The 16,914-nt window shown below is 40.6% G+C and overlaps 1 protein-coding gene across 1 annotated transcript in view; it reads right to left on the minus strand.

Moving 5' to 3' along the window:
- Positions 1–16,622, minus strand: part of TRPC3 (transient receptor potential cation channel subfamily C member 3) — a 92,832-nt gene extending 76,210 nt beyond the window's left edge. The window contains exons 1-2 of the mRNA XM_045017432.1: positions 16,508–16,622; positions 15,452–15,519 (exon numbers count right to left, since the gene is read on the minus strand). Coding sequence (XP_044873367.1) covers positions 15,452–15,492 — 41 coding nt within the window. The 5' untranslated portion in view covers positions 15,493–15,519; positions 16,508–16,622. The remainder of the gene's footprint in view (positions 1–15,451; positions 15,520–16,507) is intronic.
- Positions 16,623–16,914: the final 292 nt, after the last annotated feature.

The following is a 16,914-nucleotide window of genomic DNA, read 5'->3' on the forward strand; positions in this document are numbered from 1 at the left end:
TCAGTCTCTTATGCTTGCAGTTCAGTTTCTTGCAGGTCATAGGCACAGCATAAAGGACCAGAGCTTCACTTTCCTATTGTTAAAAAATGTCTGGCTAAGTTGCACTATTTTATCCCTTGCTGAGATGCACAGCCATATTAACCACTTTGAGACACTATCTTTATTCTTCTGGAATTGACTGCTTGGGACATGCTTCTAGGTGCCAAACTGATCAGAGGAAAGGTTTTAAGATAAGGTTTAAGCTTTGTCCTAACTATTATCAAACTCTTTTTAGCCAGCAGGCAAAAAGCAAAAGATAATTAAAAGATCTGAGGAATAAGGTGAGGAGGAAACTGACACACTTGAGATAGAATAAAAGATTCCCATCTCATGGGCTGTGAAGGATATAGCTTGGGTAATGATGATGTCATCTGGTCCACACTTCTCATCTGATCAGGACATCTTTCTGAGCCAGGAAAAAGAAGGCCCAACAATGTGATGGTAAAAGCCTGGGAGATGGTCCCAGGGTGTGGTGCTATTGGTAGTGAGTATGTTGCCGACTGCTCCCCAGAAAAGAAAGATCCAAAAATATGGCAAATTATTGCTGTTCCTTGTGCAGAACATATGAAAGTTCTGGTCTGTTGATAAGGTAATTTTGTAGCTTCTCTAGAAGTGTTGATACCCATAACCAACAGTTCTTTCATTTCAGACAAACTCAGATTATATCATTCCTTTGGTTCCAGTCTGTGGTAACTTTCAGCAACAATTGTATACAATACCTTATAAGTTAAAATGATCATCCCTATACATTTAATCTTTGTTGGACACTTAAAACTTCAGTCCAGATTGTTATCATTGTCGTCCTTTGTGACCGAAGATGACGCTGGCAAGTTTTACATCTTGTGTGTGTGGTTGTGCCTAAAAAGACCAATGCAAGAGTGGCAGTCCTTTCTGCATGATGAGCACAGGTAGCTCAATGACAAGCAAGAGATTACAGTCTGTGCCTGCTGAATTTGACGCTATTTACAACTCAGTGTCTGTGCCTCAAAATCCATATGGTGCAGGTTGCTACATGACTTCTGTCTTTTTCAAATTGATTGTCAGCCTGTACCTTTCTGCAGACTGTGAATTTGTCCATAATCAAGGGTGTATCTTCTGAGTATGTGCCTCTAGAGCACAGCCATCGGTATATAGCAGCTCATTAACAATTACCTCAAAGACTTTTGCGGAAGATCACAGCCTGTTCTGATTAAATAATTTTCTAGAGGATTGGAAACGTAACCCGATGCCGCCATTCAGGTCTCTTGTAGCATCATTGACCTACTACGGAGGAAGAAATAAGGCTGCCATCCCTAGAAACCTTCGGGAGAGGATTGCAGAGTACCTCCATGAAAGTTTCACCAAAATGTGTTAGGAGGATTCAAGGGACATCCCTGTGTATGTAAACAAACTGCTCCACATGAAGAATTCTTCCGTCGACCTAGCTACAGCCTCTTATGGAGGTGAATTACCTACTTCAACAGGAGAACCTCTCCTTTCGGCATAGGTAGTGTCTATGCTGAAGTGCTATAGCAGTGCAGCTGTAGCATTTCAAGTGTAGGCAACCCTCATGGGTTATTTTGAACTATTGGGTGTGAGGCCGAACTAGTTCTGGGGTCTGGAGGGCCAGTGTATATCCAGGAGACTAAATAAATTGGATCCCTGTTGGGGATTTTTGAACTGGCTGAGTTCTTAGAGGGCAAAACAGGGGCAGGCCACTGCAGAGGCACTAAGAAGGGATGCTTGGGAGGCACTATGCTACAACAACGCTTTCTTTACAAAAAATACCCTCTTCGTTCACTGACCTATTAACCTGAGAGGCAGGGGAGCATTACGGTTTTTGTGATTTTTTTTTTAATTTTACTGCATTTTTTTTTCAAATTATACATCCATTCATGATGGCAAGGACAAAATGCACCCGACAACTTCCTCCCATATAGAACCTCTTCTGCTACAACTGGAAGTCAAAGCCGTGCCTAATAAAGCTTCTATAACTCCTTCCATCCATGGATCTCAGAGCCATGTATACACTTTTCATCACAAATAGCCCTGTGCATTAAGGGAGACCTCGTCTCCCCATTTTATACATAAGAAAATGGAAGCAGGAAGAGGAGACTTGCTGAAGATGACACAGGAAATCTATGGCAGTACTGAGAATAGAACCCAAGTTTCCTGCTTCTTAAGCTTGTGCCTTACTATGGGATCATTGTGCACTATAAGAGCAAAGTCAGACTTGATTTCATTTTAGGGGACCACTTGCAATTTCTTAGTTTTGCCTTATTAGGGAAAGTATGGAAATACCCTTTGAAAACCTATCAAAATCTGTTTTTATGCAAAACTGATTTCCATGAAATAAATTGCTGTTGAGAAGGTTTATACTGAACATGTCCAACTATGTTCTGATTTCAAAGCAGAATGTTCCTCTGAACTTGGAATTACAGAAACAAATCCTGACCTTTTATCCTACTTGCACTTCAAGGGCACCAATGAAATTGAACTCCTTGCATTTCCTGTCTCCCTTTCTGCTTTTGTTTACTTTTGTCTTTTTCAGCCAGAGATCATCTGGAATCCAAAATGTCCCCCTTTTACTTCCTTACACCAAGGATGCCTGTCAAAGTGAGCAGGATGTGGCTTCTTTCATCCTCTCAATGCCATACCAAGTGTCAGGCAGAGGGGTTCATTTGAGAGGCATAACCACAACAGGTTGAGAGCACTTGCCATCACAGCTAGCAATGCCAGTATTTGCTGGCCTGGGAGTAAAGCACAAACTTGAGTCCCAAGGGTTTCTGGGTTTTGGGTTGCATTGCAGCTAGTCCTTCTTAAAAGCCTCTTTTTTAGACTTTGTACAAGTATTCTCTTGGATACTTTTAAGTCAAAAGTTTAACGTTTAGTTAAACATAAAAATGTTTAACATTTACAATATTTTACACAGTGCTTTACTTTTTCTAAGTGCTTAAAAAGATAAGTAATTAATATAGTCCGCATAATGCTGAGACTGCGAAGAGAAAACAAAGTCCACGATGGATTTAGGGCCAAATAATTTGCTCCACTGAAAGCGGGTGGGGGCACTTGAAACAGGCTCAAATAGCAGCTATTCATAGGTGCTGGAAGTAGGGGTGCCGGGGGGCTGCTGCTGTATCCCCTGGCTTGAATTGGTTATCATCATATACGGGTTTACAGTTTGGTTCAATGGCTCTTAGCATCCCCACTTTACAGCTCCCCTGCAGCTGGTGAAAAAGGGAGAGGAAATAGCCACTAAAGAAGCATCATCCCCTGCTTCTCCTGGGATGTCTGAGGACTCTCACTGCATAAACTTGAGACTGCAGGTTTTGAGAGGACAGGCCAGCTGAAGGGGTAAAACAGATGGTGGCTCTTCAAAGTGGCATCAGCCCAGGGCAAACCTGCAGAATTAATAGACGCGACTAGGTTGAAGGAGTTGGTGGGTAATGAGACACAAAGCAAGTCTAAAGAAATTGGCCCACAAACTAAATAATCCAATGTCTGCTGATTTCTGCAGGTATCATTCTTGGACCCTGTACATGAACAGAAGGCTATGTCCTTTGACACAGCACAAGCCTGCAAACTCCTCTTGCATACCTCCAAAAGGATTTTTACCTGGGTTTTCTTCTGTAACTTTTATGCTGTGGCAATTTGTGACAAGTTTTTCCTCTTCTGTGTAATTTGTAATTTTGGAAAGGGAACCTGGGGTCCTGGGAATTTTGTGTTCAGGATCTTTCCTCTTTTTAAAACAAAAATACTAATTCCCAGTGGATAAGTATCCATATTATAAAAGTAATAATCACACATTAATCAGCATCCCTATTAGCAATTTTTTTTCTAAGCAATACATTGTTGAAGAGAGCACAGTGTGATATATGATACATATCTATATTATAATGCATGTATGCAAAAAAGTTAATTTCTTCTAATACCAATAGTGCTTTAATTCTCAAAGTTAAAAATAACTGTGACATACATTTAAACCCAGTGTTTGCTGGGGATAAGGCAAGAGAGGCATTTTTTTGTTACAGCTGATATAGAACAACCACATCATCCATTTTCCATGTTCTATCTCACAGCTCAGGAAGAATACTGTTGGGTCATTGCCCAACTCCTTTTGCCCTGAATTTGGATCAGTCATCTGACTGCTGTATTAACAGCCACTGCTCTATTCCTGGGAACACCACAGGGAATACTTGCTGTTGTGATGGCAATAACATTAACCTCAACTGGTGATTCATACTATGAAAGAGTGAACATATACAGTTCACTGTACTTAGTGCCTGTTGTCTTTGTATTTGTTTTCTTTCCTGACTGGTGATGTAAATAGCTTGTCTGAGATTAATGTGGTTGTCTCAGTAATATTGTGTGTGCTGCAGACTAATGAACATACAGTACTTGTGCGCAAGAGAACATACATATTATGTATTAAACTGCTAATGATGCAAAGACAGACTAAAGGGAATAATGTTCTGTTAATCGGGTAGGTAGTGTCTATGGGTTATTTAACTGCTAGAAGATGAAATACAAGATACTGCATTTACTATTGAGATCTAGCACACTCTTATAAAGATCTGACTTTATCTAACTCTTGATAAAGACACCAAAGGACAGCAGGATGCCCTGTCATTTTCTTTATGGTTTACCAGACAACAAATGCCAGAACATAAATTCCAAAGGCTGAGGTACCTTTTCAAAGTACAGGAATATGAGAATCTTGAAACAATAAATTGAGGCAGCAGGCAGTTTATATTAATCAAACTCTACCACGTGGCTTTACAGGTCCCCCCACAGTTTACTGATTTCACTATACAATGTGCAGTTTGTAAATAGGGTTTATCACTCTGACCAGTATGCCATTATGGGTATGTCTACACTGCAGCTAGGAGCATGCCTCCTAGCCCAGGTAGATAGACTCGTGCTAGTTCAAGCATGCTAAAAATAGCAGCATGGACATTGTGGCTCCAGTGGAGACATGAGCTAGCCACCTGAGCTCAGACCTAAGAGAAGAGTAGGCTTGAAAGCCCAAGCTGCCGCCCGAGCCACAACATCCACACTGCTATTTTTAGCACTCTAGCTTGAGCCAAGCTAGTTTGAGTCTGTCTACCTGGACTGGGAGGCTCACCCCCAGCTGTAGTGTAGACATACCTTATGTGAGCAACAATATAACTTATCTAGCCACAATATTATAACAAAAGGGTATTTGAAGGAATGAGGTTAGGTCAGTATGATGGCTGGATTAGGCCCAAAGGCTCCCTCCTGGAGGCCTCAGGGTTCTGCCACACCCATCCCAGGAAAAGAGCAGTGGAGAGGTCCTCCAAGTGGCTTAGAGTGGTTGCAAGGAGGCAAGCAATCAGAGGGGCTGCTGGAATGTCTAATCAGTGGCCAGGAGGGCCATATAAAAGGAGCTGCAGAATAGAGCAGCATCCCTGTTGGCAATTTCAACAGAGAGATTGAATGGAGCGAAGTATAAGCTGCTCGCTCAGTACTAGCTCCACATCAGAGAGGCACATTGGCAGGGCACAGCAGCATGAAGAAGCTTACATTGCCATTGCTTGTATTACATCTGTGTTATGGATAAGTAGATGGTTTCAGTTTCCAGTCCTATCAGTCCGGCTTTTCAAGAGTAATAAATTCATCACCTCACATTTATGGGAGAAAGTGCTAGCGGGGGAACTGTGACTTTTCCTCATTCTTTCTTCATTCAGGTCTGGCTCTATCATCAGCCATTAAGGATGCTCTGAAATAATGTCAGTCATCCTGCTATCTAATACTGCATTACTAACATAAATTAAAACAATAAGATGATTTAATATTTGTAGCTAAACGCACTTACAGAACATACCATAATATTTCAGCTGGAAGGCTAAAGTAATGCTTTTACTTTAGCAGACGAGATTAGGGTGTTATTTATAGAGTCTCCGCTGGACTATGTTACAGTAGCTCCTTTGCCTTCTTTAAGTTTCAGGCAGAATAATTCCCTGAGTTCTAGTCCTTTTTTAATCATGTGTATAGTTTTTTATAGGAGGAGAGATGTATCCTGCCTGCACACATTTAATGCTATTAGCAAAAATGCTTTCAACAGAATGTATTTTCCTAAGACGTTTTAGCATCAGAAATTACAGACCTGATGAGACAACACTTTGGCCCAGTGACCTTCATGAAGGTAATATCAAGCTATTATAAGGAATTACAGAAGCAACATGTTCTACCCTAAAAATCTGCTTGAGATCTTGATCCCACATATCACTATTGCTCTCCAGGTACCCTTGTCACAGATCCACAGGATTGCTGCTATGGCCCCAGATTTGGAACAGTCTCTAGGAGGAACCCCTTCAGTGTGCCAGACTCCTTCAGGGTCTCAGTCTTCCTCCAGGGTAAGCCACATGTCTTCATTGCCTCCTTACACTGGACCTCTGGGCCTGCAGCACTCTTGCTTCACATCGTAAGCTCTGTTCAGCGAGTCCAGCTGACACAGGTCCCAAGGAGACTAGTACACTTTTCAGGGATTAATGCGCCTCGCCAAGCATTTGCAATGACTCTTACACAGTGTTGTCAAAACAGTCAGGTTTATTTGTTAACTGGAACATAGCATAGGAAATCTTTGAGGTAATCTAGAGAAATGAAGGTTAAAGCATAGCTCATTCTGGCTAGCCCAGAGCCCAGCCAAGCTATAATGAACCCCTTGGTTCAAGCTCTGTCCCTATCCCTCTGAGTTGTTGGTTGCAAGGTGTCAATGTCTTTGCAATTGGATTTGCCATTGTCTTCTCAGATGCTCCACTGATGGGGAGTAAGGTGCTTTCCCATTGGCTTAGAGTGGCTACAATAGAGAGTTTGCAGGGGGTGCAGCTGCTCCTCTGTAAGATCTCTAGTGTAGCCAGAGCACAAAGGTGAAATCTTGGCTCCAATTAAAGCCAGTGGCAAAAGTCTCATCTGTAGTGGTGCCAAGATTTCACATGAAGCATCAATTTATTTCAATGTGTGGTCTCTAAATATTTATTACAGCTGTGAAGTAGCCAGGTTCCATCATGGCTGACAAAGCACTTTCACAGTGTTCTTTTCTGTTTTCAGGCACTTATAACTTTCTCAAAAAAATCATCTTTGGACTGAAATTTCTTATGCTTGTGCTCAACCAGATGACACTTTTTTTTTTTAATTTTATAAAATTCTGTTTAATCATTTTTCAGCCTGTTCAAAAATAGATATTTTTCATGTCTTTTAAAATTGTTCTGATGTTTTATTTGCATTTAAATAACTTTAAATATAGTTGTGTTTTGTCAAATTTACCACAATCTTCATATAAGAATCTGGGAAACAGAACCACGCCTTGAAAAATGGAGGGAGATGGAAAGCATTTGTTAAATTGTGGGTGAAACTTTGCAGAATCCCTGTCTGATTAAACTGATTAAATTGTACAGAGATAACTGTGATTCTTCATGTATGTCTGTGAGGCTGTTTCAACTCCTGAGCAGGATTTCAGAGCGGGACACTGGCAGACTACCCCTTGCTTCATGCTGCCAACCCCTAGAAATACAAGCAAGAAGCAGGCCTAGAATAAGACTGAGAGCTTGTCACAGGTCAAAGGGCAGAATGACAAGAGTCAAAAATTCCCCAGAGACTCAGGCTTGAATACACAAGTCACTCTCTTGAGAGAGGGTTTTATTGCAAGGGTCTGAGTTTATTTGAATTGGCAGCAATTTTGCAAAAATCTCTAATGGCATTGTGTCCATGCAGCTTTATAGACAAAGAACTTTTAAAAAATACAGTTCAAGTTTCCTTGTTTCTCCAGTGCTCCTCTGGTCTAATTTCCAATCAGCCCAGCACTCTGTCACCTTTTCCCTCTGAATCTAGTGGATTTATTGAAGCAACATACCTTGGCTTATCTGCACTTAAGTATTTTCTGGCTAGTAGTGGCTCCCTGAGCTATTTCTGAATTTTTGCTGGGGATTAACCCCAAAATAGAGATTACAGGCCTTCTCCTAGGGACAGCACTGGGGTGGGGAATGGCAAGACCTTAGGAGTCCTCTCCAGAGAATGCCAAAAGACCTAATTCCACCATGACAGGAGCAACCAAGTGATACTGGAAGAGTATGAGAACTTGGGGACAGAATGTTCCTGTGACATGCTCAGACATCACAGTCAGGTATAGAAGCCTAGATAGAATGGTCCTGATGCCTCATTAATAACATGTTTTTACACATTAATGGTCCTGTGATGAGCTCAGACATCACAGTGAGGTATAGAAGTCTAGACAGATACATTCTCAGACAATATCGCAAGGTATTAACATAATAAGAACAAAGAGTACATTGGGAAGTACAGGTAAGGATCACAAAGTCCTCACATTAGACACTTAATCTGTCTTGCATATGACCAATTATCACAGAGGGAGAAATAATCCTGTTAGTACAGAGAGAACTTGGTCAAATGTTCTGAACTTCTAATTACTAATCCTTTTTCAGTGTAATTGATAAAGGGCAGTCAGGTGTTCAGATAATTGTTATAAGAGTGCCTTCTAGAGTTATAGATATTTTTCCATTGCAAGTGCTTCCCAAATTCCTAAAGGTTATAATCTATTGACGTTGTGATGCACTTGTGCCACTTTGGCACAATAGTAATTCTAGTAGCCTAAGCAAATCATCATTTCAGTTCAGAGGAAAGAAAGAATGACTATTTTGAAAACTAACTGCTTAACAACCCATGCTTGCTAAGAGAGGAATAGAAAAAGAATTGTTATATAATCTCTCTCCCCCTCACCTACCTTTAGAGAAATTTTTATTAAAGAAGGTTTTAGGGGAAATCTCTGTGGCACAACTTTTTTAAAAAATTACATTTTAGAGTTGAATTTGCACAATTGGGAAAAAAAAGGAGGCCAACATTATCTGTCAAATTTGCTGATATTAAGTGCACTTGCTGGAGTCCTTTATCCCTTTTCAGAAAAGGAAAAAAGGAATACTAAATACTTTGGTAGAAAGCCTGCTTATTACATGTGCTTGATTGAGCACCCAATCACTTCTTATAAGGCATCTGAGAGCCATAGCACAAAACCAGACAGCAGGAACATCAAAATTGATCTTCCCTGGTTTTGCTGGAATAATTCTTAGGGGTCTCAAATGTGTATTATGAGCTTTCTCACACCTTACTTGAAGGAATGGGGGAGTTGAATGTTCAGCAAAGAAATCCTTTCTCCCAAGAGTTTATTAGGTATTTTGGTGTAATGGGTGTTAACAAAAAGCAAAGAGCACGAGCCTCACATCATGTAAATTGGTGTATATATATATATTATATATATATATACACACACACACACACACACACACACACACACACACACTGACATCAGTGCAGGTACATTAAATGCAGTAATTTAAACCTGCTGAAGCCCTAGCTTGAACCACTTTAAGCAGTCTGACTAAAAATATTTCTCTCTCTCTGTTACTCAACTTGTTCTTGTTTCTTGTGATGTCTTAATCCCATTCGTTTTTCAGTTGTCCTTCGATTTCTTGGGTATACAAAACCTGAATTTACAGTGTAAAAAGTAATCAGAAAGTTAAAAGAAAAAACAAAAAGATTTTCAGTCCTTTTTATTAAATCACAAGGAAGCAAAAACCAGAATAATTTCAATTTTTTATCCTTGCAAGTCACCTCTAAGGAAACATTTTTATGTTCTCCCACTTTTCTGTTTCCAGTAATGAGATTCTAAAAACAAAAAGCATCTCACCCCTCCCCCACACACACACGTATGGGTGAGAAACAGAAAAACATTTATCATTTTAGATTTTATATAAAATGCACACTTTTTTCTTTTTACATTTCTTTTATTGGAAATGCAGCATACAAGGGAATACAAGACAGAAATAACATCCAAGAACACACAGCATAGGAAAAGCATCTGGAAAAACTAGATAACAGATGCAAGTTGTGTCTGAGTGTGTGATCAATTATAGGACTGCTGTGTAGACTTACATTATAGTGATGTATTGACATTCTTATCAATAGGTCAAAATAGTCATGTTTCATAGATGAATAATACAAGTAAAAGAACATATTTTCAACTATTTTCATGCTTATATTGCTAATAAATATGATTGAAACTGTTGGCTTGTCCAGCAATATAATACAATCTCGAAGGATTTAGCTGACAATACACTGAAAGTGAAATATCATTTAACCACAGTTTTCTGATGTATTTTGTAAGAAAAAAGAAAGAATAGAATCCCTTCAACTCCACCAAAAGCATGACTTCTGATCTTAAAGTCTATGAGTTCAACAAAAAAGACAGTCTCACTTTTTGTAAAAATAAAATAAAAAATTCAAATGAATCCATAAAACAATGCTTAGCCCATAGCTTTAGTCAAGAAAATAAATGACATAATCCCTCTATGACTACTGCTGCTCCTCTGAACAATTACCCCAGGCAGGAAATCTTTAGATAAAAACCTCTAATGATGCTAGTCTCCTATCTAATCTCCTTCCCAAAAACATTATAGTTAATGATTACAAATTCTTTCCTTTTGTATCATAATCAAATTCACTTACTTACATGGAGTGCAATAAGAATAATGGAATATTTTGCTTCATTTATCTCTAATGTTATATTAAAATGGATTGACTGAAAGTATTTACAAAGGTGAAAAAAATAGCAGGGCTTTGAATTTTTTTTTTTAAATTAAACATGTCATAACCTAGGGATAGATTTAAAAAAATGTGTTAAGGCAGGAGTGAACCCTCAAGATCAGATAGAACTTGGGTCCTTCTCTATAACTTGTCACTGCATGAAGGAACCTGTTAATGAACCCACAAGCGGCAGTCAGAAAATATAGGTGTAGGCAATAAGGGTTAGATTGTTATGCAAAGGGAATTTGAAGTGGGCAGTTAAGGGTTAGCAGGCAAATTGTTGTAATGGGGCATAAAATCAGTGTACCTGTTGAGTCCATGGCTTTTAGTATCTAGCAGCATTATGAATTTAAGTTCCCAGGCCCATCTTTTGATGCTGTTGTTGAGGTTTCCTTTGGGGATGTGTATTGAAAGGTCACATATGGAATGATGGCTTTGTGAAAAGTGTACATGTTATTATTTTGAGCATAAGTCTACAAATACTTGTTACCAGAGATAGTGTTTATTAACATGAGTAACATCTGCAAGATTGTGCCCTCTGCTGTTAGGCAATGTCTGCACTGGGTTTCTTTGCCAACATTTTACTACCATTACAACAGCTGATTGGCCAGCATTTCCCAGCTCCCAGAATGTAACATGGAATGGGGCCAGGTGGAGCCTCTTTCGGCTCTGTTCCAGTAGCCCTACCTTATCCACCTCAAATTAGGAATGGGAACCCAGCCTGACATTTGCTGTGGATCTAGCCAATAGCCCGTTGGGGGGTCAGGCAGGAATTTCTTCTCCCACAGGCCAATTGGCAGAGAATCAAGGAGTTTTTCCACCTTCCTTGCAGCACCTGCAAGCCACTGTGTGTTAAGTAGGAATGCACTCAGTACCTAACTGAGGTACTTGGGTTGAATTGTTAATTTGTGGCAACTTGTGGCTGGTTTCATGAGGTTAAAAGGATAAAATGAACTGTTCCCAGAAGTGAAATACCTGGGTTTTGGTGATGGGCCTTGGGCTCTTGGGATAGGGTGAGACCTTGTGGCTTTCATGAGCTGTCGTCAGACCTTGGGGCCCTTGCAGGCCGAGATCCCTACCCCTTTGCACACTGTCCCCTTTATGTGGGGGAGGGAGCTAGGACTCAAAAAGAGCTGTGTCCTGCGGGTAGGCTGCAGAGAGTCACCTGCATTATGGGTTATATGATAAAGAGCCATGTGAGCCCCACACTAGAACCAATTAATGCCTGGTAAAGGAGAGTATGGGTGATCGGTGGGTAGTGCCCTCCCTTGTGCTACAGTTTAATAAAAGTTGCAGACTTCCACATAATTCCATGCATGTGTCTGTCCTCATTTCACTGCTGTGTCTACATCAAGGTGCTCCTTGCTATTAGGGGATGTCTACACTAGCTTTTTTGCCAATATTTTGATACCATTACATCAGCAAAAAGAGCTACTGTTGAGTGTTCCACACCACTGCTGACAGTTTTACCATCAGGTTATCTGACCCTACCTTGTTCACATAGTGATTAAAATACTGGTGGCTGCCTGTACCTTGCCTACACTTATGGCCCTGCTGTTGCTACCCTTGATGGAGTTGAACCAGTGGCAGCAACTGGGGAAGAGTTTTGGCAAAACAATTCTACTATAGACAAAACCTGAGCTAGCGTTGCTTTTACAGGAGCAGCACCCAAAAATATGAAAAACATAAGGTTAATATATAAGGCAATAAAGACCGATAAATATTGGGGTACTGTGATGTTGCACTCCATATGTTTTATGGAAATATGCTTATGAGTATGAATATGATGTAACTGGAATATGCTTTATGCAAAAGGTTTCTTGTAAGATATCATAACAAAGGTTATGAACTACGAATATATTCCTCCGATTTGTATGCATGTATGAAATATGAAGTATAACTCTGAGGTCCTATTGTAATTATGCAAAGTGTGGGCCATTAATGGTGGTTTAGACTCTTGATGGCTCCCATTGACTAGGACAATTGGTTGTAAATGGTTTATTTACCTGCAAGCCTTCCTGTGTCCATGTGAGCCAATCCAGGAAGAATGGAGACTAGGGATCTTACAGTGAAATGTGGCCATGTCACATGATACTGGAATCCATCTTAATCATCGTACTTTTCCATTGATGAGGCGGGGCTGGGGACAAGCACAGACAAAAGATTCCTGCCTTGTGCCAAAGCTATAAAAGGGGGTGGAGCAGGACAAAGGGGGCTGGCAGTCATGAGAAAACCCCTGCTTACCACCTGAGATGTCTGCTGGAACTAATAAGGACTGTAGCAGGGGAAAGGATTGGGCCCAGACTAGGAAGGAGTCTAGTCTGTGAAAGAAGCTTATTGGAACATCTCTGAGGGTGAGATATTACCTGTAATCAGTTTCTTAATGTATTAGGCTTAGGCCTGCGTGGTTTTGCTTTATTTTGCTTGGTGACTTACTTTGTTGTCTGTTATTACTTGAAACCACTTAACTCCTATTTTTATACTTCATAAAATCACTTCTCTTTATTAATAAACCCAGAGTAAGTGACTAATACTTGGCAGAGCAAACAGCTGTGCATATCTCTCTATCAGTGTTATAGAGGGTGGACAATTTATGAATTTACCCTGTATAAGCTTTATACAGAGTAAAGTGGATTTATTTGGGGTTTGGATCCCATTGAGAACTGGGTGTCTGGGTTCTGTAGACAGGTAGCCTGCTGCTTTGGGGGTATGGTCCAGACCCTGAGTCTGTGTTGCAGCAGGCTAGCATGTCTGGCTCAACAGGACAGGATTCTGGAAGTCCCACACTGGCAGAGAAAACGGACTCAAAGGTAATTTCAGCAGATCAGGCGACAGTCCCAGGGGGATCTCTGTGACCATACCTGTCACAGGTACATTACAGAAGTCCTTACTCATACCATCCATTAAACTCAATGACATATTTTGCCTGAGTAAGGACTATTAGTATTCCTTGAAATTCATGCCCTTTGTCATTTCTATATGCAGGCAAAAGGCAAGTGCTTTTAATTCTGTAGATGTACTGCATATTTATTGCTCTTTTACAAGAATTGGACAAATTTTACAATAATTTTGTAGAGAGCTGCTGTTAATCCCTCCTCACACAACAGTAAAAATTGTGCTTTTATTTTAACTTTAAAATAACTGGCTCTTCTTCCCCACTCAGGAAGCACTACTTCCTGTGCTGAAAAGGAAGGACTTGTTAATTAAAATCTTTTTCCCCCTATATGGTTTTCCTCTGTGACTGAAAGTTTTGGTGACCTCTACCCTTAGTATGTTTCAATGACTTGGCTAATGCTGGGGTGGGAAGTAGGCTGGTAGACTGCCAGGACAGCTGTCCTGGGCTCATCTTGATGGGAGGGCCTGGTGATGTCCCTTCACTGGATCTGTGCAATAGAATGATCAGACTCAGTGAACTCAGTACTACATCTTCCAGTGCCTGCTGCAAAGGGGAGCCAGTAGTGGGGGTACTGTGGAGAAAGAGCAAGGAGACGTGATAGAATCTCTGTGCAAGTCTGGCCATTGTATGCTCTTGGATTTGGTATGAAGGTGAGGAGGGCTGGCAAAGGAGCAACTGATAGAAAAACAGAATGAAGAAAAAAGGTAATTGAAAGAAAAACCGAGGAGAAGGGCAGAGGCAGGAAAGTAGTGAAGGAAAACATGAGATGGGGATCAGAGCACTTTTTTCTTTTTTTTGAAGAAAAAGATTGGTTGGTGGGACCAGATGCCAGCTGGTTTCTGTGTCTCGTTCTATGAACTGTGAATCAGAGTGTTGTATAGTTTATATCCCACTCCCACTGTGTGTGGTCTCAGTTTATCATGGAGAGGTTCATTCTGTGAAGCCCCCTGATTTTGTTCTGTTCCTAGAACTACTGGAGTTCTAGCACCTGGTGGAAAAGCTTTACCAAAGAGGAAGGTTTTGTAGCATGCTCAAAGGATGGGGTTAGATAATAATAGTGCCTCGCTTTTCTATAGCACTTTTCATCAGCAGATCTCAAAGTGCTTCACAAAGCAGATAATCATAATTATCCCCATTTTACAGATAGGGACACTGAGGCACAGCTCCCTGATTTTCTAGTCACATCTGCAATGGCTCCAGCCTTGTTGTAAGCTGTTCTAATATATGTCAGGCTTCCCTTCTGTCCCTCACATCCCTGCAACAATTGTAGCTGCCTCTTAGTCAAGCACCTCTATCCGCTTTATAAATACAGGGATTTTCTGCTCTCTTTGCACCATAGCAAACAGGGAGTGGAGTCAGGCCACAGAATCTGGCCTCCAATCTCTAATATAGCTGGACCTCATCTGCTAACAACTTTCAAGGGCTTGAACTGTTGGTGGGAACAAACTGGGAGCCAATGGAAGGGCCGGAGCACAAGCTTGGTGTGACATTGTGGTCTAAACAGAGGCCAACTTCATTTTGCATCAGTTGAGACCTTTGTACTGTTTTCACATAATACAAGCAAGAGGAAGAAATCCCTTGAAAATATCAGAACCGGGTGGCACAAATCACCTGATATGCAGCTTGTTTGAGACTGTGCTTAGAGTACAGATCTAAAAAGGAATGAAATAACACACCCAAGAATTCCCTCTCTGCTGAAAATCATGTTGGCTGATTTATGCCACGCTGATTTTCTCCTTTGGAATAGCTATTCCAGTTCCATCATCAACAGATAGGTCCTGATCCAAACCCCACTGAAGTCAATGGAAAGAATTTGATTTCAGTGAGCCTTGGCTCAGGCCCCTAATCAATAATCCATACTGAATGAATCCACTGGAATACAGATTTTAGGATTAGCCCAGTTGAAAGCAGTTCTAGTACCTGAATAATGTGCTCTTCTTAGCTGTTGGTTGCAGCCACATCAAGCTCTGTGCTTGCAGGGAGTGTTTCTGTGGGCAGCAGTGACAAGGACAAATAGGATCAGTTGACAGAATTAGATACAGAACCTTTCCGACAGGAAAGCATTACATGGCATTGAAGCATATGTTAACTTTTTAAATTGGCATTTAAAAAACAGAAAATATTTATTTTTTTTGCTTAGCAAAAGTGCCAGTGTTAGTGTATGCAGTCTCACTCCTTTTTGCAAATACTTTTAACAGAAGCAGTTAACGGTCTAAAAGTGAAACATGTTTCTACTTAAAGGGATACTCTCAAAGGGTAACTTCATCCAAAGAAACCAATATTCCTGCAATTTTGCATGCCACAACTTATCCCATAGTAGAGTCTTTCTGGAAAACTGGCTAAAAATCAGACAAAGACTGTTACATTCAGGGTATTTCAAAAAAATTAGCTGTAGATCCCTTGACCATTTTCTAACACTTCTTTGACTCTTGTCATGATAACTCTAAACTGGACTGCAATTGAATGAGAACTCCAGATGATGTGTTTTGGTGGCCTTGTAGAGGTGAATGCAGCTGGCTGCGCTTCCTTTATCTATCTCATGGGGATGTTATGCTTAGTTTGTTGACAATAATCCAACAAATTTGACTAAGTTGCTTATTGAAATGCAAGATATTGTTACTAATACATATAGGTGAGTGAAAGTGTTTTGTGTATGTATATTATTATGATCCAAATATAGGATTTCTCAGTCCTTCCATTAGGGCCTGATCCAAATGGAGTCTTTCCAGTGATTCCATGGGCTTTGGATCAAGCCCATAGTTAATAACAGCCAAACCAGGATGTTAAACATTCTTTAAAGTTAAAAAGAATTTTGTGTAGAGAAGTTGGTGAGGCATTTCAGAGGGATCTAACAAAGTAAGGGAGATGGGTAACTTGATAGCAAATAAAATTCACTGTTGACAAAGGCACATTGGCAAGAATAATCTTTATCACTTATACACTTTATTCTTATATATACACACTGTGGCAAAGTACCTGCTTCTCCTCAGCAGGCTCAGTCCTTTTTAGCCTTGGAGACACAGGCTTAGGCAAAGCAAAATCCTTCCAAGTCACACAGGGTCTGGCTGATCCCTTCCTCAGTCAGTCAGTCCCTTGTGCTGGATTTCTCCCCTTCTGGGGACAGAGCACAGCCTTCCTTGCTGGAAGGGCTCAGAGCCTTGCTACCCCTAACTTGCTAGCAGCTTCTCTCACTCTCCCCCCTGCTTCCATGCCAAGGAGGGTTTAAAAAGGTCTCCAGCAGTTGGGACCAGCTGAACCTAGTTAGTTCCCTGGTAACTCCTTTTCCAGCTGAACCTTATTTCCCCATGGTTATCTCTCCTCAGTAGGTAGGAAGAGGCCTTTTAACCCCCTCTGGGACTAATTACTATCCCTCTTTTTGTAGC

The sequence above is a fragment of the Mauremys mutica genome, chromosome 5, assembly GCF_020497125.1.
Source record: "Mauremys mutica isolate MM-2020 ecotype Southern chromosome 5, ASM2049712v1, whole genome shotgun sequence".
Classification (NCBI taxonomy): Eukaryota; Metazoa; Chordata; order Testudines; family Geoemydidae; genus Mauremys; species Mauremys mutica.